Genomic DNA, 25,064 nt, shown 5'->3' with positions numbered 1-25,064 from the left:
ACAGTAAAACTCGTGTCCAGGTGGATCCCCTTAAACTCAGTGAGGGACAGAAGCTGCTAAAGCATTTCCTTATTTTTAAGCCTAGCCATGAACACTACTATCCTTGAAACACTCTTTTTTACAGTTCTGTCCCAAAGTGCTACTTTTCAGTACAAAAGAAATACCATTGTGTATTCTGCAGACTTTACTTCCCATTTCTGTCAATACACACACACACAAACACACACACACACACACACAACAGGGTTATACTGTGGAGGAACTAAAGGCCGATTCAAGTGTCTGAAGTGCCAGTGGACTTGGTCACACAACTCTTTAGGGCTGAGGAACTTTCTCTTTATTTTCACTAGCACTGGTGAATGGTTTCAGCTGTAAAACCTCAGAACAAACATATGGCCTCAGAAATGCCACCTGGGCACTAAGAAAATAAACACAATTTGTAATTGCACATTTTGGTATAATTTAATAAACAACTCTTTAGGTATTACTGCTTATGTCTGAATTTTGTTTGTTTGTGTTTTTGTCCTTCTGAGTCACTGGTCTTCTTTTTGTTCCGGTTCCTATTTTTCACATTGTGTGTTTCATAGTAGCGTACACCAACTTTTTTGGATTGCTGCTGCCGTGCTGCTCGCCTTCGCTATAGAAAACAGCAAGAAAAACAAAAACAAAGAAACAATCAAAAGCTGAAAGTCATAAAACAGGAGCCCATTTCTCACCTCTCCACTTCCTGTGCAGCCACCACAGATACTGAAGCAGAGCTAAGGGGGGAGGCTCCCACAAGACACTTGTTTACTTCTCCATTATGACCGATGGGTGACTCAGTTACAGGTTCTCATCCAATGCGTGGTTCCTTTCTGTGATATTCCTGACAAACTTCCCCTCCCAAAAGGGCCTGCTTCAGCTCTGCACAGCTGTCACAAAGCTGTCCTTCACAGTGGACAGTGATCAACCCACCTAGCTAGCCCTGCCACTCATGTATCATCGACCTGGAACCATACAAAACAACACAATCCTTCCAGATGATAGGCCACAGCTGAGAAGACAGTGACCAGGAATTTCTGAGTCTCAGACATGGACTTGAGGACTTCTATCCAGCAGGCCTCTTTTGATCCTAAATAAGTGGCCACCTCCAGGTCACTGAAGACTGAGCTTCCTGGGTTCAGCTTCCAGACCATCCTTGTTTCAGAAAGAGTGGGCCTTGAGAACCAGACTTCTCTCCACTTGCTATACCTGGGTCTTATCTAAGAAACGAAATACTTACTTCCTTAGATGTACGCATCCTTTGAGTTTTACTTGACTGTTCCTCTTCCCTTTGTGCCTTCCGCTTCCTTCCCTTTTTAGTACATGCTAGAGACAAACAGTAATAAAAACACTCGGGAAAAAATGAATTTTGTATCTAAAAGTTTGTCTGCAAGCTCTATGGAGGGAACAAGTTTGTCCAAAGGACAGGAAGGCCAGTATGGATGGAGTGAGTGAGGAAAGCATAGAGTAAAGCAGGATGAGGCTGGGAGGGCACCAAGCCAGACAGACCACACAGGCCACGGCAGGGATTGTACTTGTGTCACATAAACACCCTCTTGATGTGGAAACTGTCAGTCAGGAGTAAAAGTTAAAACATACGAAATGTCTCTGCCCCAATCTGTGCACTCATCCTTAGATTCTAAGGTCAGTAAGGTATCATTTTAAAGAAGATTCCTGAATCGCCAATTCAATCCTAACTAATATGCATAATGAAATGTAGGTAACACAGTCTGTGTGATAAGTAGTAAGTGGAAGCAGGGTAATCCACCAGATATGACAACGGTTCGTGAGGATGAAAACACCTGAGAAAAGCTGGAAATTAAAGTCAAGTCTCCTCAAATTCTGAAGATGCAAACCACATCTAAATGATTTAAGTAATTTATATTCACCTGTTTCATTTACTACTTCTTCTTTAGGTGTTTCTTTTTGTTCTTCAGACTTTGCAAAAACCTTTTCACTTAACCCCTTGGATATCCTGAAACAGAAAAAGCAAACAAGCAAAGTAATGAGGCTGTCTGTCCAGTATTACTCTCAACTGTACCAGTCGGGCTGACCTGGAGACCTGGCACACTCTCACAGACAGGCGCTCCACTCCCATTCAGTTACCACCAGGGGAAGGAGTCAAGAGCCAACAGTTTTTGTAGCTCCCTAAGCATTTCTAAAATACTGGATAATTAAGCTATTCATACTCCAGGTGTAGGAATATGACAAAATTTACAGATCACTTTTTTTTTTTTGAGACAGGGTCTGGCTCTGTAATTCAGGCTGGACTTGAACTCATGATGTAGCCTAGGCCAGGCTTGAACTCATGGCAATCCTCCTGCCTCAGCCTCCTGAGTGCTAGGAATACAGATATGAGTCACCATGCCCAGCTCTTACAGACTTTTAAAAAATAATAACCTGGTTTAAAAAAAAAACCCAAAAAACAAAAACTGCTCAGGCTGGGGAGGAGCTCAGTGGTAAGCACTTGCCTAGCATGCACAACCCCTTTCCACTATTCACAGCAAGTTTTAGGGAAAGGCACAAACTGCAATTTATAGGATGATGAGAGTATTACCTGACTGCCGAAAACTTTTTAGCCTTGGCTTTGTTTAAAAACTTCTGATATTTTGCAATCTTGTCATCCAGGGCTTTTATCACTGCTTTGGTGTCGTTTCCCACTTGCTCTTCTTGGGACTCCTGATAAGCCTCTTCCTTGACATCTGGTTGGTCCTGCTCCTGCTCCTCCTCAGAAGCAGAAAAGCTCTCCAGCTCTTCCTCGATGTCTGACACCTCTACAGGAACCAGGTCATCCTCAGAAAACTGGGGCACTACATTGATTTTGCCGAAGTTCTGTCGAACCCGTGCAAGGATCTGCTGCATTTCAGAGTTAGCATCACAGAGACGGTCCTCTTCTTCTTCTTTCTCAATGACAGATTCTGAAACTTCACCTATGGTCTCTGCAGTCTCTTCCAAGTTGTTCTGGGTTGTTTCGGTAGCATCTTCCAAAGATGAGGAAGGAGGAAGCTATTGAAGCCAAGAAAGAGTACGCAGGGAGAGAGAGAAATGGAATCAAGAAAGAAAAACTGAATGCTTGAACTCACACCTTGCTCTTGAATAGGCAGTCCTCTTCTCAGGACTAAGGCAAGGTAAAAAAAACTCCCACGCTGAGTCACAGCATCAATCTACTCGAAGCCAATGCACCCCAGACCCAGAAACCAGTACTACAAAGGATCACAGGACAGATCTGCAGTTGTAACAGGTGTGCCAATTAGGGTGTGTTTAACCAGTAACACCAAACAATCACTTAGTAAATGTAGGTAAGATTCCCTAGACCTCCCTGGAATATTACAAGGAATGGGGAGTTGCCAAGATAAGCACACAAACACAGAACAAACACTGTATGAAAGTGAATGCCAGGCTGAATGGTACTACAGAAAGGCGTGTGGAGGCATCTTGATGTAATACCAGCAGGGAAACTTCATGAGCAGAGCTCAAATGAGCACCGTGAGCTCAGGAACCCTACAATGACTGGCTGGTCCTACATGCTACGCTTTCCACTGGTGCTTCCCACATATATCATTTCACCCTTACAACCCAGCCTCACAAAAATGAAGTGATTTTTCCAAAGTCAAGAGTACTGAGCAAGCCGGATGTGGTATTGCACACCTGCGATCCCAGCACTCCAGAGGCAGAGGCAGACGGATGGCGAATCTGAGGCCAGCCTGGGCTACACAGTGGGTTCAGGCCCAAGCCTAGACTACTTAGTGAGACTTTACCTCAAAAAACAAACAAACAATATAAATGAACAGGTAGGAGTGCTGAATAAAATGCTGAACAAGTCAGGAATTCATAAAATCCAGGAATTGTATATAAATTTGTAAATTTTTTCAGTAAAACAATTTTTAGTTTGCAGAGTCTCAAAAGATTTCTGCTTCATCAACCAGAACAGAAAGAGAGCAACTAAAACAGAGAAAAAAAGAGACTCATAGAGTAGGGGGACACAATAGTTTGTGGGTTTTTTTTTTCAAACATAAGGTCTCACTATATAGTTCAAACTGGCCTCAAAAATCAGTGATCCTCCAGCCTTAGCCTCCTGAGTGCAGAGATTGATTATAGGCATGCACCACCAGGCCTACCTAACAGTTCTTAAGAATCACCTGAATTATCTAAACTTAATGACTAGATGTAGAGGAAGGGCTGAAGGTAATCCCAGTGCTCCATGCAGGCTCACAAGAGAACAGTGATGCTGATCCAGAACAATGCTCGGGTCCAGTTAACTCAAAACTCTCAGAGGCTTCCTGACGCACCATCCTCCCCTTGTGCTCTATACCCCAGCCAGTCACTTCTCTTCAGCAGTGTGGACACAGTAAATGCACCCCATCTCAGGCGTTCCGCCTGGAATGTTCTCTTCCCCAGACACCCTCATGGCTCCTGCCTTGTATCATGGTCTCTGTAAAATGCCACTTCCTTAGAGGCCTTCCCTAACCACCTCACCTACATATGAAAGTACTTTCCTGCCTTCTTCAACCCTTTTTCCTGGTTTCACTTTCCTCAGAGTACACAATACTTCTTGACATTATAAACTTAGTGTATGCTATCTCCCTGATACAATATACATATTTAGTCTTTACTCCAGTTCCTAGCACAAACTCTTAAAACCCTTGAAATTTCTTAAGGTATTGGGGGTATCTTTAGTTTTTCAGTAGCCTCTCTTCATCACACCTAAGTTTAAGCTGAAGCAGTAAGCCGTGGACATAGTCCCTACATAGCTTCAGGATGAGGGGGGTGGTGGAGACTGAGCTCAATCAACAATGGTCACGGATTTAATCAATAGGGCTCACTGTGTGAAGCCTCCATAAAAACCTCTCCCTAATAGGGTCCAGGAGGTTTTTTTTTTTGGTACTGGGAATTGAACTCGGGTCCTTGTGCTTTCAGGGGCAGGCGGCGGAACCACTAAATCCCCGGCCCCTAGGAGCTTTTTGACATTGAACACAGGAGGGAGGTAACAGAGGGCACGGAAGTTCTCTGCTTCCTTCCTGTATCTTGCCTAGGCACCTCTTCCATCCAGCTTTATCATTTGTAATAAAGTGGTAATCATAAATAAAGTACCTTCCTGAGTTCTGCGTTGGTTTAGCAAATTAATAAACCCCAGAACCCCTTAAACTGAATCTGTGGTTAGCTGGGCATAAGTGTGGGTTGCCTAGGAACCCATCTATCTGCACATGGCATCTGAAGTGGAGGCAGTCTTGGGGTACTGAGCCCTTAAACTCTGGGCTACTGAATTATTGGGACACCCAGCAGATGTTGGAGAAGTGCAGAAGTGGAGTGGAAAAACGCACATGCAGGGCTGGGGTAGCTCAGTGGTGCCATGCCTGCCTCAAAAGCCTAAGGCCCTGAGTTCGGTTCCCAGTACCAGAAAAAAAACAGCAACAAAAACAAAAAGCCACACATGTACACAGGAAAACAAGTGCAGCAGGGCAGGGCACTGTAGCACCTCCAGTTCCCAGGATGCCTAGCATGCAGGAGAGGTGCCACACATGGCTGAATGAATCTATCAGTCAATGACTAACAACAGAACAAAGGAGAGGAACTATTTTGCTTGGTGTGGTTTTAGCAGGGAGAGGGAAGAAAAACCAGGAGCTTCAGCCATGCTGATTTTGAAATGCTGGAGAAAATGTTCAAATGGCGTTATCTAGCTAAAGCTGCAACTCTGGAAACTATTTGCAAAGAAGAAACCAGGGCAATATGGGCCCAAACAGTATCAGGATAGAAGCAATACAAAGCCAACACTTTAAGAGACTTGGCTAAATTCTGAAAAAGGCCTCAGAGCCGGGGATTTAGCTCAGTGGTGCCGCCGCCTGCCTTGCAAGCAAAAGGTCCCGAGTTCGATCCCCAGTACCAAAAAAAAAAGGCCCCAGAAACAGGGAAACAAAGCACTATGGTTGAGCCTTGGGGCAGCCCACTGCCAGGATAAGGAAACAGGGCAGTGGAAAGCTGTTGGACCCAGATCAGAGGCCCCAAACCTAAGACTTCTTCCCTGAACATCATCAACTATATCATTCTCCTTTCTCACTTGAGCATGAACTACTTGAGGGGAAGGACTATTATTCACTCCTTTGGTCCTTGTGTCTGGCACGTGGCAAGTTCTAAAAAATGTTCAACAAATGAATCCTGGTGATGGCTCTGTTCTTTATATACAAGAAAAGACAGAGGTACCAGAAGATTCCTTACTCTTTCTTTTTCGCGGCACCGGGGGTCAAACTCAGGACTTTGCACTTGCGAGGCAGGCACGGCACCACTGAGCTAAATCCACAGCCCAATTCTTTTTTTCTTTTTTTAAAGACAAAGTCTTGCTATGTAGTCCAGGCTGGCCTTGAATTTGCAATCCTCCCAGCTCAGCCTACCAACCACCAGGATTATAAGTGTGCACCACCACATCCAGTCCAGGCCCACATTTAATGAGTCTTCTTTCCCAAGAGCCTATAAAAGCTATCTAAGCTTGGTCTTCTATGGAACTTCTACCTATTATTCTCTAATGCCATCCCCAACAAGGCCAATGCAGTGGCACTCTGGACTGAGAAACTGCACTTGAAATATCTGCCTCAAAGCAATAAGATGCTCCACAGAAGGAGGCAACCAAAAAGTTGTACCCTATCAGGGTGGGTAACCTCACTTTCCAAGAGCTGAATGCACGAAATTCTTACCTGGGGGGTTGCAGGCGTCGCTGCATTGGGTGGTTTGACAAAGAAAGGGATCCGCCCCCGCTGCCAGTCATTAAGGACCATCTTGCCCACAGTCTGTAAGTCAGGCTCTCCACCCTGAAATGTCAGGGAAGATCCCCAATTAAATCCAAAGAACAAAAATCACCTCCCATTCTGGGGGCATTTTAGTTGTCCCAGTCATTCATTTCCACCTGCTTGACAAGCTTCATATGGCTCACGGGATGCATATAAAACAAATCCACAAAACACATACCCTAGGCCTGCAGTTAATACCAGTCCAAATTCTCACAGCCCCTGGCTCACCTTTAATAATTTCCCAGTGCGGAAAGCAAGCTTCTCAAGAAAGTCCTCAGCATTCTCCCATGAATCAATCTTGTATGTCTTACTGATATATTCTGGTTTTGCTCGTTCTAGGACAGCACCAATGTGGTCTTCAGGAGACTTAATTTTTTCAACTTGAACCTAGATGTTAATAGAAATCTCTCACTCACAAACTCTACTGTGGAAAAGGAGAAGTTCCCAGTGTTCTTTATAGCAAGAAATGGATTTCAACATCGTAAGATGAGTAGAGCTTGGAAGGAGCTGGTCTCCGAGGTGGCTAGACATGGTTGGTAGCAAGGAGCAGTGTTGAAAGCTGACCACAGCCACCCAGAACTCAGCTCTAATCCCAGCTCACCACAAACTTAATAGCTTCCGCAAGCAGTTTGCATTGGGAATGCTCCAGGCTACCCACTTGTAGAAATGGTTAAAAGCCTACCAATCCCAGTATAGAAGCATAATGGAATTGTTTCAGAAGGGAACAGAGGAATGTGGACAAGATGTATAGCCAGGAGCATGGTTAAGGTTAGGGGAGCCACTTAAATTTTCAGTCATGTTCAGAAACAAGTAAGGAAATAACCGTGTTCCAAAATGACTCAACCCATAAACCCACAAAGATGAATTACCACTAAACATAAACAGGCCCTGCTTGCCTCTGGATTCTGTGCGTAAACTACAAACTCTGTTGTGGGATGATACTGACCAGATATGCCCATGGTTCCACTAACTCCTCAGGCAGGCTGCAGTGGAAGGAAAGGCCGCTCTGCTCAACATCATGTTCCTAAAGTTTGGCTAGACAGGCTGACCCCAAATTGCCTTCTGAATGAGAAAAAAAGCTAAGGCTTCCGGGATTTCCTAAGAGCACTCCCCTCAAAAGTCAAACTGAGGCTATTAGGATGAAATACTCACAACTCCTTTCAGCACAATGTCTGTCTCTGAGTCCTCAGAGGGGTAAACCACACCTGGACAGTCAATGAGGAATATCCGACGCATCAAGGTAATATACTGCCAGACCTGTAGTCAGAAGAAAGTCAGGAACATCCTTCAGTCGAGAACATACCACAAGTTTACCTTCACAAATCCTACATGCTGCTAGATGAAGTGAGAAAAGAAGGGAGGAGTCAAAAAACAGCAAGCTGCGAAGTAATCAAGCTCTCCTCTAAGACACTTCCACTAAGTATAAACTATGTTTCTATAAACTAAGAGCCCAAAATTATGGTAGAGACAGGATTTGCATCTAGTATTGCACAATAATACTAAGTGAACCTTTCTCTGGGTTTAAAAAGTATTCCTGGAACACCATACTATTGGCCTTGGCACTAAGCAGAACCACGTTGTTCCCCAAATACTGTGTTCCAAGTTCTGTCCCTTAAATATGAGAATCTACCAAAGGTCGAGTTTTCCTTCTTAACCCATGCATCAAAATTCTTTGGGATAGTTTTGTTCATCAGTGTAAAACGTTGGAGTGACAATTTAAAACAGACTTAAATATGAATGGCATTAACTAAATCATGCAAAGCTATCTAGTGGTATATCCAAGTTGCAGAAAAGAACTGGTATATTCTAAATTATGATATGGAGAACTAAACTCCCAAGGGTGGTCTCCATTCAAGAGGAGCAGACAGAGGCTGTGTGGCTCAGTGGCAGAGGCTTGCCTAGTATGCAGAAGAACCTGGTTTCGATCCCCAGCACAAGAGGCGTGGTCTTTGTGTCCTAAAAAAAAATCACCCTCCATTGAAATAAAATGAACCAGGGGTCCCCAACTGCACCACAGGAAGTGAGGAGCAAGCAAAGCCTCATCTATGTTGACGGCTCATCCTCGTCACCCACAATACTGCCTCAGTGCTGCATGGGAGGGATCTAGGTTGCACACTCCTTTCAATCATCTTCAAATCTACCTCCCTACTCGTCACCTGCGGAAAAACTGTCTTTCATGAAATGTGTCCCCAGTGCCAGAAAGTTTGGAGACTTCTGAAATACAGAGAAGTAAAATCCCCCAAGCCAAATATACCTTTGTTTCACCTGCAATGGGGGCCACGTTGCAAACTTTCTTGGAACGCAATGTGTTGATCACAGAGCTCTTGCCAACATTTGGATAGCCGATGAAGCCAACGCTGATCTGTTTCTTGTCAGTGTGCAACTGTGCCGAGTGAGAACACATACCACATACATGCAGTCATGATAGCCCTAAGCCAAACAGGTGGTGCTTCTTTGCTAATATAAAGACTACAGTGCAAAACTGTTGATACAAGTTGATTTGAAGCCCAGACACAAACCAGCTACATAGCCTGAGTGAGCTGGATACTTATTAATAAGTCAGAAGGTGAATCATTTCCTCACTCACCCATGTGAAATTACTCTCGAATGCTTTAAGGTTAACAGTGTGTAGGCCACAGACAGAGGAAAAAATAACTTGTTAATCATCAGTTTAGAACAACATCCTCCACTGATAAAATTTCTTCAGAGGTTGGGCACAGTAGCTAGCACATGCCTATAATCTCCCCAACACTTGAGAGGCTGAGGCCGGAGGATCACCATGATCTCAGAGTTGGGCCTGGGCTACACAGTGAGTAGTTCAAGGACAGCCTGAGCTATATAGCAAGCTGCTGTCTACCAAAAAAAAAAATTTCTCTTCAGGGAAGAGAACCTTAACAGATTCAGCACCTGATAATTCCATGACTCATCCCCTTCTTTTCTTTGCATAATACATTTAACGTTTTTATTGCCACAAACAACAAAAGGAAAAAAAGCACAAACACACAAAACCAAAGAACAAAATGAAACTGAGACATCAATACTAAATTCTATGGACAATAATGCCAAGGAATCACAAAAACCTTGGAACCGGTGGCAGATACCTTTAAGGACAGGCCTGAAAACAAAAGGACAGGCCTGAAAACAAAAGGACAGGCAGCAAGCCTGCTGAAGTAGCCTGCGTCTCAGCACAGACACACAACATCTCCACTGCAACAGCAGCCCGGGGCCTTAGGGTGTCATGATTTTTGAAAACGTACATGTACGAAAATTTTCTGGAAGGGATCCAGTTTTAGAAACAACATCAGCAAAAGGGAAGTATTCTCTGAGTCATTAAGTGAAAGTCTAAATATTAAACAATGGAACCCTCCAACTGTCAATTCCTCCAGAACTCCCAGAGCCCTGGCAGCAAGGTACATATAGCTCCAGAGCTAGAGATTCGAGGACATTTTCCTAGAAATATTTACAAGCCCAAGAAAAAAGATCTATCAGATAATCACATCTATAGGGGGTCTTCCAAAATATCTGGGTCCAGCCAGGTGTGGTGGCACATGCCTATAATCCCAACACTCAGGAGGCTAAGGCAGGAGGATTGCTGTGAGTTTGAGAACCTGTCTCAAAAAAAGAAAAAAGAAAAACAAAATCTGGGTCTCTATCCAATTTTCCTACAGAGAAATCTATCAGTCAATACACTCCAATGCAGAAAGCCAGATTCTTATTCTTCTTGAGACAGGGCCTTGCTATAGCCCAGGCTGGTCTTAAACTCAGGGGCACAGGTTATCCCTGCTTCAGCTTTCCAAGTAGCTGGGAATGTAATACCACCTTGCCCAACATGGTACTTTATTCTTAAATATGAACGGAGAACTAAGAACCAGACATTTGAGTGCAACTCTAGCAGAAAAGGTAAAAAAACAAACTTGGAGGTAACAATCAATGTATGGAGAAAGGAAAACTGTAAAACACCAGTATCATTATCATTCTGAGACAGAGAAGATACTGCATCCATGAAATAAGATGTATCAGGGGCTGGAAATCTGAGTTAAACATGAGCTCGCAAAAATTAAAACAGGCAAATATAGACTAGGTGGATGAGCAAGTCAAAAAAAGTGCCCAGAAAACAGAGCAAAGTATCATATATATATATATATATAGAGAGAGAGAGAGAGAGAGAGAGAGAGAGAGAGAGAGAGAGAGAGGGAGAGAGGGAGGGAGGGAGGGAGGGAGAGAGGGAGAGAGGGAGAGAGGGAGAGAGGGAGAGAGGGAGAGAGGGAGGGAGGGGATAAAATAAAGCTGGGCAAAGTGGTACACACCTGTAATCCCAGCTACTTGGGAAGACTGAAGTAAGCAGATTGCAAGTTTGAAACCAGCCTAGGTAACATAGTAAGACACTGTCTCAAAATAGCAACTTAAAAAGGGCTGGAGATGTAGTTCAGTGGTACAGCACCTCTGGGTTCAATCTCTAGTTAGGGAGGGAGGGAGGGAAGAATAAAGAAAGAGAGAGGGAGAGAAAGAGAGGGCCAGAGGGAGGAGAGAGGAAGGAGAGGAAGGAGAGGAGGGGCGGGGAGGGGAGGGGAGGGGAGGGGAGGGGATAGGAGAGGAGAGGAGAGGCAAAAACCAAACTCCTAAATGTAAAAACAGATGATGGAGGGGAAAAAGGGAATTTCAAAGAAATAAACAATAATCAGAGCAAAAGTCCCATCAAATGTCTAACTCACTGAACAATAAAAGATCTGTCTTCAGGCACAACATTAAATTTTTAGAACAATGGAAATTTTTTAAAAGATCACAGCCACAGAGGATTAGGAGCCAGAATGGTCTCAGATTTCTCAACAGCAATGTCAGAAGCCCCAAAACAATACAGTGGTGACTTCAACATCCTAAGAAGTAATAGCACAAGGGTAGAATAAAGACTTTTAAAATGTGAGGTCTCTCAGAAACGTCCCAGTTGGGTATAGGGTGCATGGATGTAATCCCAGCGCTCTGAGAGGCTGAGGTAAGAGAAGTCCAAGTTCAAGCCCAGCCTGGGCAACTTAGTAGGACTCTAAAAATGAAAAATTAAAGGAAGGGGCCTGTAGCTCAGTGTGAAGGCCTAGGTTCAATCCACAGTTAAGTAAGGAAACTGACAGATAGATAGATAGATAGACAGAGGCTTGAGATGTAGCTTAACAAAGAGGAAAATATCAGAAATCATGGCTAAGAGCTGAAAATATTTACTTCTGGGAAGGGGGGAAGGTTGGGCCACCAGGTGCTAGGGATGTGGCAGAAGGAAAACAACACTGGTCCTGGATGGGGCAAAGCTGGAGTGCAAAACATTTCAGAATGAATTTTTATATCTCTAGAACTAAACACAGAGGGAAGTGAAGTTCAATACGCAGTGGCAAGAGCAATTCTCATACAGACTCACAGCTACGAGACTTTTGGAGAAACAGACCAGCTCTCCATACCTTTCCAAACTGCCGCAGAAGCTGAATGAATGCTCCTTTGCCAAAGGGGTTAGTAAGACTCGCATGGAAAGCAAGTGTTGGATACTCCTGGGAGAGGACAGCAACCCATCGTTTCTAAAGAGACAGAAGAAAACATGTTGGTAAATTGTAGCTTATTTACAGTATATGGAGGTGTCAGAGCTTAAATTACAAGACTGTGTTTCAAATACCCTTTTACCTAAGGAAAAAATATTAGCTATAATTCTTAAAAATGTTCTTTCAAGTATGACAGTTACTGTTTTGTTTTTTGTCTTATAACTGCAAAACAGTATTCCAAAAATGCCTTCACTGCTCCTAAATGCAATGAATGGAACACAAAATGGAGCAGGTCAGTGGTTTCAGCAGCTGCTCCCTAAAGGGGGACACATTGCTGTTTGTCCTACTGAGCCCTGGAGCTGTCTCAACACACGCTACGAGAGGACAAAAGGTGCCTCTGCCCATTATCAACAAAGCACACTTTAGTTCTGTTTCCTTTTCTTTTCTTTTTTCTTTTTAGTTCTGTTTTCAGTCAGAACACTCAAATGACTACAAAGAGCCTCAAGAGCAGGACACTGTAATGTTTTACAAGCTAGAAGCCAGGGAACTGATAAAGTCTACGTGAGCTGAGTGGGCTCAATAGTCTGTTCTAGATTAGTAGCTGTACTTACTGTTGCCCAGGTTGGAACAAGGTCACATTTGTTGAGTACAAAAATAAGATGCTTCCAGGGTTTTTCCTTTTTCAAGTAAGCCTCAATGTGGGGGGAACGGGTACCCATTGGATCTCTAGCATCAAGAACTTGGACTACAACATCTGATGAATCTATCACCTGGAAATTCAAGGAGGTGGGAAAGGTTTGCTACAGTACATACAAAACAAAAAGAGAGACAGCATCTAAAAGAATCCAGTGATATCTTTAAAGACAGCTGCAAAACAGTCTCGTGAGGAGAGTAAATGCCAATCTCAATGTCCAATGGCCAGAATTCAAAATCATCCCAGGGATATTTAAAACTTGTCAAACTTCAAATAGAAAAACTAGCTTATTATTAACTCATCTTATTTCACAATTGCTACAAATTATTGAACTGAATCACTTACTTATTAGATAAGATTCTACTGTTGCCAGGTGTGGTAGGGCACACTTATAATCCCAGCCAGGCTAGGTAACTTAATGAGATTTTTTTCTGAAAATCTCAAAATATTAAAAAAAAAAGCTGGTATGTAGGTCCATGCATAGGCTCTGGGCTCAAGCCTCAGTACGGCCAAAAAAAAAAAGAAGTTTCTACTATTATAAGTTTTGTGTACGTTACAGAAAACTAATTTTTTTAGTTTGCCTTTATGGTACTAGTTTCTAATTATGACACTGTTTAATTACGTGATTATGGTTAATGGTTTTGCTTCCTAAGAATACTCCTATCTTGTGCATGAAAATTTGCCAGTTATAAAGCTCTGGATCAGGAATCATGATATATATACAAAGTCACTTCCACCAGCAAGCTGGGTGAGCTGGGTAAAGTATTAACTCTCTCCAGAAATGTGTTCTCCTTTAAAAAATGAGAACAGCAGGTCTAAAAACTTAAAATTTCTCATGTGGCCCTAACCATGTAAGACAAATCTAAACAGGAACATCATTTTGGCAGGCAATCTAAATATCAGCAGGCAATAAAGGATTGTCTATAGGTAGCTTTTACTCTTATACGAGTAATTTTAAAAATGCAGCTACCTAGAACAATAGTTGCATCACTCCTGATTTCTTTTTGGAAGAGGAAAAAATGGGCAGCAGAGCCTGTGATTTACCTGACAGGTGCAATACATCAGAATCTGTTTGTTCATTAGATCATGAAAACCAAAAGAACCACTCCATGAGAACCTAAGAGTCTTACCTTGTAGAGCTCACCCCATATTCTTTTGGACTGTCCTTTCTTATATATCTCTTCTTGGGCTTCATTTCTAAACAAAAATACACCCAAAATGAGTAACTGAAGCACTATCAAGATTAAAAAGATGTTTCAGGGAGAACTCAACATATTAAAGGAAAGGGTATCAAAGACAGTGAAGACTAAAAACAAACTGAATTTAAAAAGGAATCATACCTAAGTGCCCACTAAAAGATGAATGGGTAAACACAAGATGGTATACACATAACAATGGAATATTATCTAGCTTTAAAAAGCAAAGAAATTCTGACATATGCTACATGGATAAGCATTGAAGGCATTATACTAAGTGAGATAAACCAGGCACAAAAGCACAAATACTGTACAATGCCACCTATATGAGGACAGAAAGCATAATGGTAGTTATCAAGACCTAGGGACAAGAGGACTGGGAATTAGGGTTAAACAGGCACAGAGTTTCAGTTTAGGGTGTTGAAAAATTCTGGAGTTAGATGGTGGTGATGGTTATCTAACAATGTAAGTACCTAATGCCACTGAACTGTACATTTGAAGTGACATTTTTCAGGTTCAGAATCTGTTTCCTAGCATCAGAGACATTTATTTACCCAAGGAAAAAGAAACAAAAACAGCTGTAATTTTCCTCCATTATCTACTATACTCTTTGGAGGAAGGAAAAACTTGAATCAGGAAAGATGACAAAAATAACTACAAAGTCCAAATTTAAACAAGAAATAAACTAGTCTACGACAGGATACACTGCTATTATAATGAGGAAATATTTATTTTTATTTGAGGGATGAAGTGAGATCTGTGACAATGAAGCCACCTTGAATTCTTCTCAATCTGGCTCCAATTTCATCAATTTTGGGGGGGGGGGGTTACTGGGGATCGAACTCAGGACCTTGCACTTGCCAGGCAGGTACAGGTACCACTGAGCTAAATCCCCGGCCCCCCATCACCAATATTTTTAATCTAAGGGGAGAGGATAACTCTGTCTGTGAGTTAAATTGTCAGGCTTTACGTAGGCAAAATGTTCAAAGAAAACATTTATAGCAAATGACAAGACCTTCATGAACTTCAAAAGCATACCTCACACCAGTGTCTTCGGTTACCAAATCGCGATCCTTGCCCTGGTCATAGCTCTCAGTGGATATCTCAGCTTTTTCTATCAGTGACTGCATATCAATCGCAAACAAATTCGGCCGCTTTCTCTGTGACTTAGGACCAAATGTAGTTTCAAAACTTTCGGTGTCAAGAATGTGCACCTTGGAGTTCTAAAGGGAAAGGAGAATTACAGGTAAAACTAAGGAAAGCACTGAGAAAAAGCAGAAAAGTTAAAAACCAGCCACAGAAAGTTTTGTTTTTATTTTTCGAAAGCTCAACCCACACCAAAATTTACAAGAACATTGATTAAGTCTAGTTTCAAGCCAGAAATGTTTATTTAAATAGCACAAGCACTTGTTCTTATTTTGAAGTTCTCTGAGCTTCCTTGGAGAAATACAAAATACAAATAAAGCAAGCATGAAGAGTTGTGTAAGACTTGCCAAAACTCTGCTTTATTTCATTTATCATAAACTTTAGTCAAATGTAATTAAGGCTACAATGATGAAAATTAATTTATCTTTTGTGACCAGTTTTTTTTAGCTTTCAAACAAGTGTATTAAATTCGCCAAATTCACAAATTCATTGTCAAGGACAATCATACTCGAATTTGTGTTTTTTAAAACCAAGTGTAAATGCCAACTTTTTCTTGGAAGTTAATTTCTTTCATGGCTAAAAGGAATTGCTTGTTTTGTAAGATACATTTTAGTTTCAGATAACATTCTCTCTAATTTAGGTAACGTTTTTATTAAATGCACATGGAAAGTCTTCAGATGAAAAACATCTAGCAAAAGTCCAAAATAATAGTTTAGATGTGATAAAAGCAACCTGATACTAACTAGAACTTGATGTGCCTGTAAAGGAGTTACACGCATAGGAATTCTTGAAACAGGATAAAAGTCAAAGTTTGAGTTAGGATCTATCACGTAACAGAATGTTAAGAGCTGGCAAAACATCCCTCCCCCCCCACCCCCCCGCAATAAAAAAAATCACACTCTTCCCCTCAGTACAGCTCCTCAGTAAGCAACAGCTAGGAAACTCAGGGTAACAGTGAAAGTCCTGTGGCTTCTGAACTTTAATAGATCTCACTTTTCAACCTCTAAAAATCTTTAAGCTACTATTACTTGCTCAAATTCTCTAACCCATCTCTTATTAGCTATCCTCCAAATCAAGGCCACATTCCCAAACACAAGAACCACATTTTCTGTGGGAACTGGGTTCTAATGTCACTAGGCAAAATCAAGTATGACCAAAATTGTCTTTGAAAACCTTTTAACCTATAAAGTATAGTATATATAGTTTTTTGTCTATAAGCCAACCATAGAGTGCACTTTTAAAAGTACATAAGCAGGGGTCAGGTGTGGTGGTGCACGCCTATAATCCCAGCACTTGGGAGGTGGGGCAGGAGGCTTGCCCAAAGTTTGAGGCTAGCCTGGACTACATAGCAAGACCCTGTCTTAAAAGTACATAAGTAAGGGGCCAGGGATTTAACTCAGTGGTTTCGCAGCCTGCTGTGCAAGCACCAAGGACCCGAGTTTGATCCCCAGTACCAAAAAAAAAAAAAAAAGTACATAAGCAAATGTAAGTTACACTATTTTTACTGTATTGCTACCGAAAGATAGTAATTCTGTTTTTTTGGTATTGGGGATCAAACTTAGGACCTTGCGCTTATGAGGCAAGTGGCTGAACCACTGAGCTAAATCCTGGGCCCAGTAATTCTAATACATATATAGATGAATGTGCACCAGATATAGCATATCTGATTTGAGTACACTGTACAGAACTAGAGTCTATAATATGTAACAGATACCACATTAAAACCAAATAGGTGGACCAGGGATTTAGCTCAGTGGTTCCACCGCCTGCCTCGAAAGCACAAAGTCCTGAGTTCGATTCGGTACCAAAAAATAAAAAACCAAAAACCTCAAAAAACCAAAAAAAACCAAATAGGTAACAAACAGGTAAAGGTTTTTTTGGGTTTTTTGGTACCAGGGATCGAACTCGTGACCTTGCGCTTGCAAAGCAGGCGCAAGAACCACTGAGCTAAATCTCCAGCCTCAGGTAAGGGTTTTTAAGGCCAAAACAGAAAACCCATCACCTTACTCTTGAGTTTCTTTGTTCTCCTTTTTTACTTTTTTGAGACAGGGTCTCACTATGTAGATCAGGCTAGCCTTGAACATACTACGTGGCCTAGGCAGCAATCTTCCTGCCTCAGCTCCTGAGTACTTGGATTATAGGAATCTACCACTACATCTGGCTCTACTCCAAGTATTTTCCTGCATCAAAATATAAGCTGACTGCCGCAGCCACGGATCTTTCATTCTACACATGAGATATTTAACCACTGAACTTTAGGAGCAATGAACAACTGGAATAAGAAACAAAGAAATAAATCCAAAATAGAACCTCTCTGTTCTTCCCATAAACAGGATTCAATAGTTGCTTAGAAAACGGCTTTAGGGAGAACAGACAAAGAGAACAAGGGAAATGAGCAACTTGTCTGTGGTTGATGAATTACACTCATGTATTTCCCTGAAAAAAAACAGTCATTCTACTAATAGGTGCCATTCTTCCAGTCCATCATAAAACAAAACATAATTGACAAAACCTGAGGCAATAAGCAAGCCTTGGTTTTTATTTTGTTCTTCAAGTAAACACTTTTCTTTGAACTGTTTAATCCATGTATGCATGTCAGTGTTTTCCTCCCCTCCCTATACTGGAACTGAAAGCTAATGTACTGGCTACATTTCTGGGAATTATATTCAATACAAGTAAAAATGTGCAGATATTAGGCCATTCCTTTGTTCCATGTGAAACTCACTGTTCAGTTCTTACTGAACTTCAGCCTTAAACCATCAAGAACCACTCTGAATATACTCTTTCCTTTCAGCCAAAACAATCTCCAAAGATCTCACAAAAGCTGGCAAGTATGCAGCACTAAAGGACTCTTCCAACTTGATCCATTTCCCCATAGTGTGATGGAGGTACCACTTAAGTTTGCCTACCAAAAGTAAATGAATGATACAAATCATATTACTAACAGCAATTGTTTATTTAGGTGGTGTGCTATGTGCTCACTATGGGCCAAGCGCTTTCAAGGTGTTTCATCTGTAACCAACAGCCAAGGAGGAAGGTTATCGTCACAGACAGGAAGTTAAAATTCATGGAGAAACCTAACTAAGAGCAGACAAAGGACTAAAATTCAAGTCTCATTCCAAAACCTCTATTTTGAACCACTACACTACAATGCCTCCCTGGAAAAACTCAATTCATAACTACAAGGGAGACCCCTAACAAATGGGAAAAGAGAAGTCTCAGAAATTTCATCACTGCTGCATTAAGGCCAAAAACAAACCCCTATATTAGAGACATATCAGTATGCAGTTTGCCCAAAAAGCTCCACCACCAGGATATCCTACATCTTACATGAGGCTGGATTCGGTCATGGAGAAGAGACATTGGTAACTTGCTTTGCTTCATGACAACTTTATATGGATCCTTCAGAACTGTATCCATTTCCTCTTGAAATTTCTGTAATGAAGACTGCTTAATGACACGTGTGTTTCCTGTTTTACAAATAAAAAACGTTACTATTTAACAAATAACTTGGTTTTATTACAGTAAAAGGCAAGATTTAAAATTATTCTCAACCGCCAGGCTTTTTATCTCCATCCCCTATAGCCATTCTCAAACTTAAGGGGGGGGAACCCAAAAAAACTGCCTCTCCTGCACTATACACTGTAAACTGGGCCACTGACCCAGACACACAATGTGCTTCAATAGTTTTCCAAGACCAATTTCCTGACTGGATGAAACTGAAAAATAAACATCTGAACAGAACTGAGATTTGACAAATGTCCTAATTCTTTTTTTTTTTTAGTACTGGGGATTGAACTCAGGACCTTGCGCTTGTGAGGCAGGCGCCGGAACCACTGAGCTAAATCCCCGGCCTAAATGTCCTAATTCTTGGCAAAGAAATCTAGAGCCAGTCACTACTGATCAGTTGGTAAAGTCAAGCTCAACAAGCTCAAAAGCTCAAGAATCATAGGTACAATTATTTTTTTGGTACCAGGGATCAAACTCAGGATCTTGTGCTTGCAAGGCAGGCAGTGGCACCACTGAGCTAAATCCCTGGCCCCACAGGTACAATTTTCAGGATGTGAGGGATTGATGGAAGTATTAAATTAACCACTAAATCCATGTGAGAGGAAAACAAAAAATCCATGGGAGGGAATAAAATGAAACTCTAAAACACCATGGAGAACACCTTCTAAGAGACAGATTCCAAAGAAAGCATTCAGTTGCCTGATGGAGCACAAATGAAAAATATCAAAGCACTGATGATAGGAGTTAATGTTTATGTTGTGTACTCACTATCTGCTATGCACTATTCTAAGCACTCTAGATGTATTTACTCATTTAACTGCCACAACAGTCCTATGAGATGGTATGTATGTACGTATGTATTTAGAGACAGGGTCTCATTATGTAGTTCAGGCTAACTTTGAATTCCTGGTGATCCTCCTACCTCAGCCTCTTGAGAGCTGGGATTACAGGTGTGCACCACTGTGCCCAGCTATTCCCATTTTAGAGATGAGGAAACTGGGCCGGGGATGTAACTCAGTGGCACCAGGGCCTGCCTGGCAAGCACAAGGTCCTGAGTTTGATCCCCGGTACCAGAAAAAAGAAAAGGAAAAAAAAAGAAAAAAATAGAGATGAGGAAATTGATGAACAGACTTAATAACTTGTCCACAGTCATACAAATGGCAAAACTTGACTCCAAATTTGGGTGCTCTGTATCTAGAGGCCCAGTACCCAGCTGCCATACTAAATGCCTACTGAGTCTTCTTCTTCTTTTTTTTTTGGTGGTGCTGGCCCTGTGTATATGAGGTAAGTGCTATACCCCTAATCTCTTCTTTGACATTTTTCTGAGTTGCGTTACTTAGGGGATATCTTTTCAAAAGATATTGAAAGAAGTTGCCACCTGCCCCCAAACACTAGGAAAACAATGATTCCATATATCTTAGCAATGGCCAAGGGAAAGGGCTGAAAGGAAGACAGAGTTCCTAAAGGACGAAGCACACCCTGCCCCCAACTCCATTCACTCCTGGAAGGATGGATAACAACATCTACTCTGCCAGCTAAAGGCATAAACACAGCTGCAAGGCCATCTCTCAACAGTAATCTCTCTAGGCAACCAGAAATTAAAAGATGAAAGTTCCAAAGTCTGCAGATGCTAGTCAGCAAGAACAGTCTTATCTGCCTAAGAAGGTTTGCTTACAATTAAGAATGAGTTCTCTTCAAAAGGAAGACACTGAAAAATCCACTACTTCCTCCCACATAATCCTTGACAGCTTCACTCACCAAAAACTCCTTGCCTTTTAAACATTTAAACCTTCTAGTCTTTTTCATACAATACATTTTGCAGAGCAAAGGAACAGGGACTCACCAAACCATTTAATATTTGGCTCTACTCGTGCCACTGTGCCAGAAGCCACCGTTGATTGATACTGCAGAGGCTTAATCACTTTACCACGACTATTCCTAAATGGAGGAAATAACAGATTTTGGTTGATGACAGAAGAAAGGCAACAGCTAAATTTGGTTTACGGAATACTTTTTCCATCAAAAGGACTTTTTTTTTTTGGCTTGGCTTAAAGTGATCATGAAAGACAGATTTCAATAAACAAAAAGTACTTTTACATTTGAAACAGATTGCCCAAAAGCCATTTAACCTCTTGCAACAGAGCACGTAATGATTTCTTCTAGATGAATAACAATACTGATGTTTAAAAATCCATTTACTGTTTGTTTGTTTTTAAAAAAATATCACATACTTAAGTTTTTGGGTAATTATTTGAAGGCTGGTTTAAATGAATTTTAAGTAGGTGATTTATCCTGGAACTCAAAATTCTAAAACAAACTGCAAAGTAGGTGACTAATGCAGATTAAGTTCATTGACATTTGTGTTTTAGAAACATCTTTTAGAATAGATGAAGAATCTAACTACCAAACAAATTAAGACCAGCTAGCAAAATGCCACACTCAGCAAGTTCATGGGGTAGAGGCTGCCTCAGCAGAACTCAGAGCTGGGATGAATGTCCAAGGGCCACAATGTTGTGATCTAAAATTTCGCACCAATAGACACGTTTTGCGGCAGGTTTTTTTTTTTTGGTACCGGGGATCAAACTCAGGTCCTCGTGCTTGCGCAGCAAGGGGTGAAACCACTGAGCGAAATCCCCGACCCTCGTGTGGCAGTTTTTATAACTAGTCCTATATGCTTTGTATTTCATCTGATGCATATTTAACTCTGAGATTGTGCCATTTGTGGAGACCTGGGCTATGAGGAACAAGACCTCTACTTGTTGGAGAGTATTGTGGAAGTTTTTTCACTATCTACTGCTAATTCCTTTAACCAAAAATTAATGATATTCATCATAACAACACTCCTGTAAAATGATATTTGAATATATTATACTCCTATTTGGGGATGGTGGGAGTGGGAACATCAAAAGCTTTGGCTATGAGACAAGGGCACGAAGGAATGGGAAAAGGATAACAATGCCCAATGCTCACCTGCGCTCCTTTTGCCTATACATGTTTAGGCGCCGGATTGTAGCCCGGTCCCTCATGTTTTGTCCTCCTGCTCCCTGTACTCGATCTAGAAACAGAAAAAGCAGACAATATACTATTTAATAACCAACAAGTATAAGTATGTATGGTCCCTGCCCAAAATGCACCAAGTAGCTCATCCAAACTAGGCAAGCTGCTCACCACAAAAATCTTTACTCACCACAAAATCTTTACTCTATATGTTGCTTCAATAAATTACGAAAAGCTATATGGTAAAACAGAGCTGATCCAATCTCTAATCTTCAACGGGATGATGTATTGTAAATTAGCATACTTTTTTTAGCTCTGAAACTGTGCTAGCCATATTACAGGTGGCATTTTCATTTAATCCATCCAATAATCACACAGAAATATATTATGCCCATGTTGAATCAAACAGTGGTCACACACCTTTGCCAAGAACACAGCTACTAATCAGCAGAACTAGAATTTGAACACAAGCATTCGATTGAAATCTGTGCTCTTAACCCTCTGTTTCAGCTTAACAAATTTTTTTTTTTTTTGTACCGGAGATCGAACTCGGGTCCTTGCGCTTGCGCAGCAGGAGGCAAAACCACTGAGCTAAATCCCCGGCCCCGAGCTTAACAAATATTGAGTGCCTGGTACATGGAAGGCACCGTGGAGACCACAGTCTTAAAACGTGTTCTTTATGTGCCAGTTTCTTAATTTCCTGATTAGGAAGTTACTGTTGATTTTAGTCTACTCCACAACAAAATAGGTAGCAATTCTTCCTTTCCATCTCAGAAAAAGGATGTCAAATACGCAAGATAACTCCACCTAGCTTCTCACTGTGGCAGCCCTTCAAATTACCTGTCTGTTCCTGAAGGGATGCAGCTGAAAACACAGCTGTCAAGGACTGGCAGCTCTACTATTCATTAAGTGCATCAACTGTGACAAGTCACTAAGCTTATTTTGTTTAGTCGCTTCAATAAAATCATAATCTCTGGGGGCCTTTTCAGGCCTAACATTCTGAAATTCCAATCCACACAAATTTGATTAATTTATTATTGATCCAGGAAAATATTCGACATGCATTAAGTCGACAAAAACTGTAGGCCATATTTAAAAACAAAGTTATTAACTAAACCTGACTGAAAAGGACTCCTCCCCAAACCTATGTTGTTCATACTATAGGTGAAACCTCGCCAGAATGTATGCACAACTCCAAAAATACCTGTATTGAAAAGGTCACATTTATTTATCTTAAGATTTTCTATGCATTTTGCCGACGGGATGATTTCTGGGACCAAAGTCACAATCCTTTTTTCACGTAAATGGTCAATGCTAAGGTGGTATGAAAGTATGGTCAAATGGAAAAGGCCCACTGGCTCGGCCGACACCACTTTCAGTGTGACTTTCTCTGCATCTCACAACTGGGGAGGACCCAAGGCTCCCGGAGGCCTGAGTGTCCACTTTCCCTGACTTGAGATCCTGTGACTCCACCTCGGGCCTGCCGGGCGGGCAAAGTGTCGGAACTCCAAGTGCACCAGTGTGGAGAAAACACCGCAATGTTACTTCCTTTGTCCCTTGCATTTCCGATAGCCGCTCCACCTGAGATGACTCCAAGCAACGCCACTCAGGTCCCCCACTACCCCTCCGGCCCTTGGGGCCTTTCCCAGTGCTTCCTCCAAACTCCACCCCCGCCGAACCCCGCCGCCCGTACCCGGGTTGGTGCTGGACTTGGAGGGGTTGATGGTGCTCCGTCCTTTGTACTTGGGCTTCACCATCTTGCCGACGGGACAATGACCGGTCTGGCTTACTGGGTAAACGAGCTCGGAACTTCCCCGACCCAGCCAAAGCGAGCCGCGTAAACCAAGCCGGACCACAAGGGCGAAAATACCTCACTTCCGCTCGCGCCCCTCCCTTCCTCCTCCCGACTTCCGGCGAACTCGCGGCGCGCGCCGGGGCTCCCCTGGCTCCGCCCCCTCCTCTTGGTTCCGCCCCTGCCGCGACCCGGCTGTTTAGGACTTGCAGAGTCGAGCTCCGCCCTCCTCCGCCTTAGCAACCGCCAAGCTGCCCCTCCGTAGCAACCTCCCGGTTACCCTAGACACGCGGCCCAGAGCTTCTAGCTGAGTCCACCCCCAATAAAAAAGCCTCTTTCAAGCCAATGGCACAAATTTAATTATCTTCTGAATTTTTCCTCTAAACTCTTCCAAAAGTGGCCGAGCATACAACAGCCAACCGTCAGAACAAGTCATCTTCCCCACAAGTCTAGGTTGGGGGTGTAGCTCAGTGGTACTGCGCATGCTCAGCGTGAGTCGAGAACCCAAGTTCGATCCCCAGCACCACAAAAAAGGGGCGGGGAGACCTCTGAAAGTCTCACTGCTTTTATCGTTTTTATGGCTCATCATCCTTTAGAGAGATTGAGTCAAACTCCCTGCCGTCCCTACAGAATTCTGTGATCTGACCCCTGTCTCTTTATCTGACAGTTATATCGCACATGCTCTCTGCTTGAATCACGCTTTGCCTGAATCTTTGCATAACTGGTTCCTTCTGTCAGTTAGTACTTAGTTCAAATGTCATTACTGGTAGGATTGCAAGAATTAGCAAATAAAAACATAGGACACTCAGTTAAATTTGAATGTCAGATTAAAGAATGAATGAATAAATGTCCTAGTATAGTATATCTCTAATACCTGGGACATAAAATTATTCATTGTTAAACAGTCATGCAAATTGAACTATATGGCCTATATTTTATCTGACAACCCTTCCCATTGGGAGAAATCTTTCTGGCCTAATATGCCTGAATCAACGACCTCCCACCCTTCCACTATTATTCTGTTGCATTGTTTTATTTACTTCATGACACTTATCATTTGCTGAAATGATCTTATTTGCAAGTTTATTGGCTGCTTCCTCAAAGCTAAAATGTAAGCTTTTTGAGAGCAGGAACTGTATAAATTTGCCCACTGTTGCTTCCTGAAAAAGCTCCTGAAACAAAGTAAGACCTCAAGAGATATTCATTAAATGAATAAGAAAGAAGGTAATGCTTCTTGTCCCAAGGACAAAGGAGGGCAGTAAGACCCAGCTGTTTCTGTTGTTAGTGGCCAAAATAGTCTCTAGATGCCAATGCTTCAACCAAGAAGTCCCCCTCTATTGTAGCACCTCAAATTGTCAGGAAGTATCCTCATTGGGACCTCAGGATAGGCCTGAGAAGATATGGTCAAGTGGG

At 42.1% G+C, this 25,064-nt stretch overlaps 1 protein-coding gene across 1 annotated transcript; it reads right to left on the bottom strand.

Moving 5' to 3' along the window:
• Positions 1 to 436: 436 nt before the first annotated feature.
• Gnl2 (G protein nucleolar 2) lies at positions 437 to 23,758 on the bottom strand. The gene is made up of 16 exons (XM_004850985.4): positions 23,553 to 23,758; positions 21,833 to 21,917; positions 20,706 to 20,800; positions 18,683 to 18,822; positions 15,245 to 15,429; positions 14,141 to 14,207; positions 12,928 to 13,086; positions 12,242 to 12,355; positions 9,055 to 9,183; positions 7,953 to 8,057; positions 7,029 to 7,187; positions 6,708 to 6,821; positions 2,579 to 3,027; positions 1,911 to 1,996; positions 1,262 to 1,347; positions 437 to 637 (listed from the first exon to the last, which is right to left on the bottom strand). Exons 1-16 carry the CDS (start codon positions 23,614 to 23,616, stop codon positions 485 to 487), a joined length of 2,190 nt encoding a protein of 729 aa, XP_004851042.1. The 5' UTR covers positions 23,617 to 23,758; the 3' UTR covers positions 437 to 484.
• Between the last annotated feature and the right edge of the window lie 1,306 nt (positions 23,759 to 25,064).

This window comes from Heterocephalus glaber, unplaced genomic scaffold (genome assembly GCF_053883595.1).
Source record: "Heterocephalus glaber isolate CG9 unplaced genomic scaffold, H.glaber_assembly_v1.0 deba00001452, whole genome shotgun sequence".
NCBI lineage: Eukaryota > Metazoa > Chordata > Mammalia > Rodentia > Bathyergidae > Heterocephalus > Heterocephalus glaber.
This window is presented reverse-complemented; position numbering and strand designations above follow the sequence as displayed.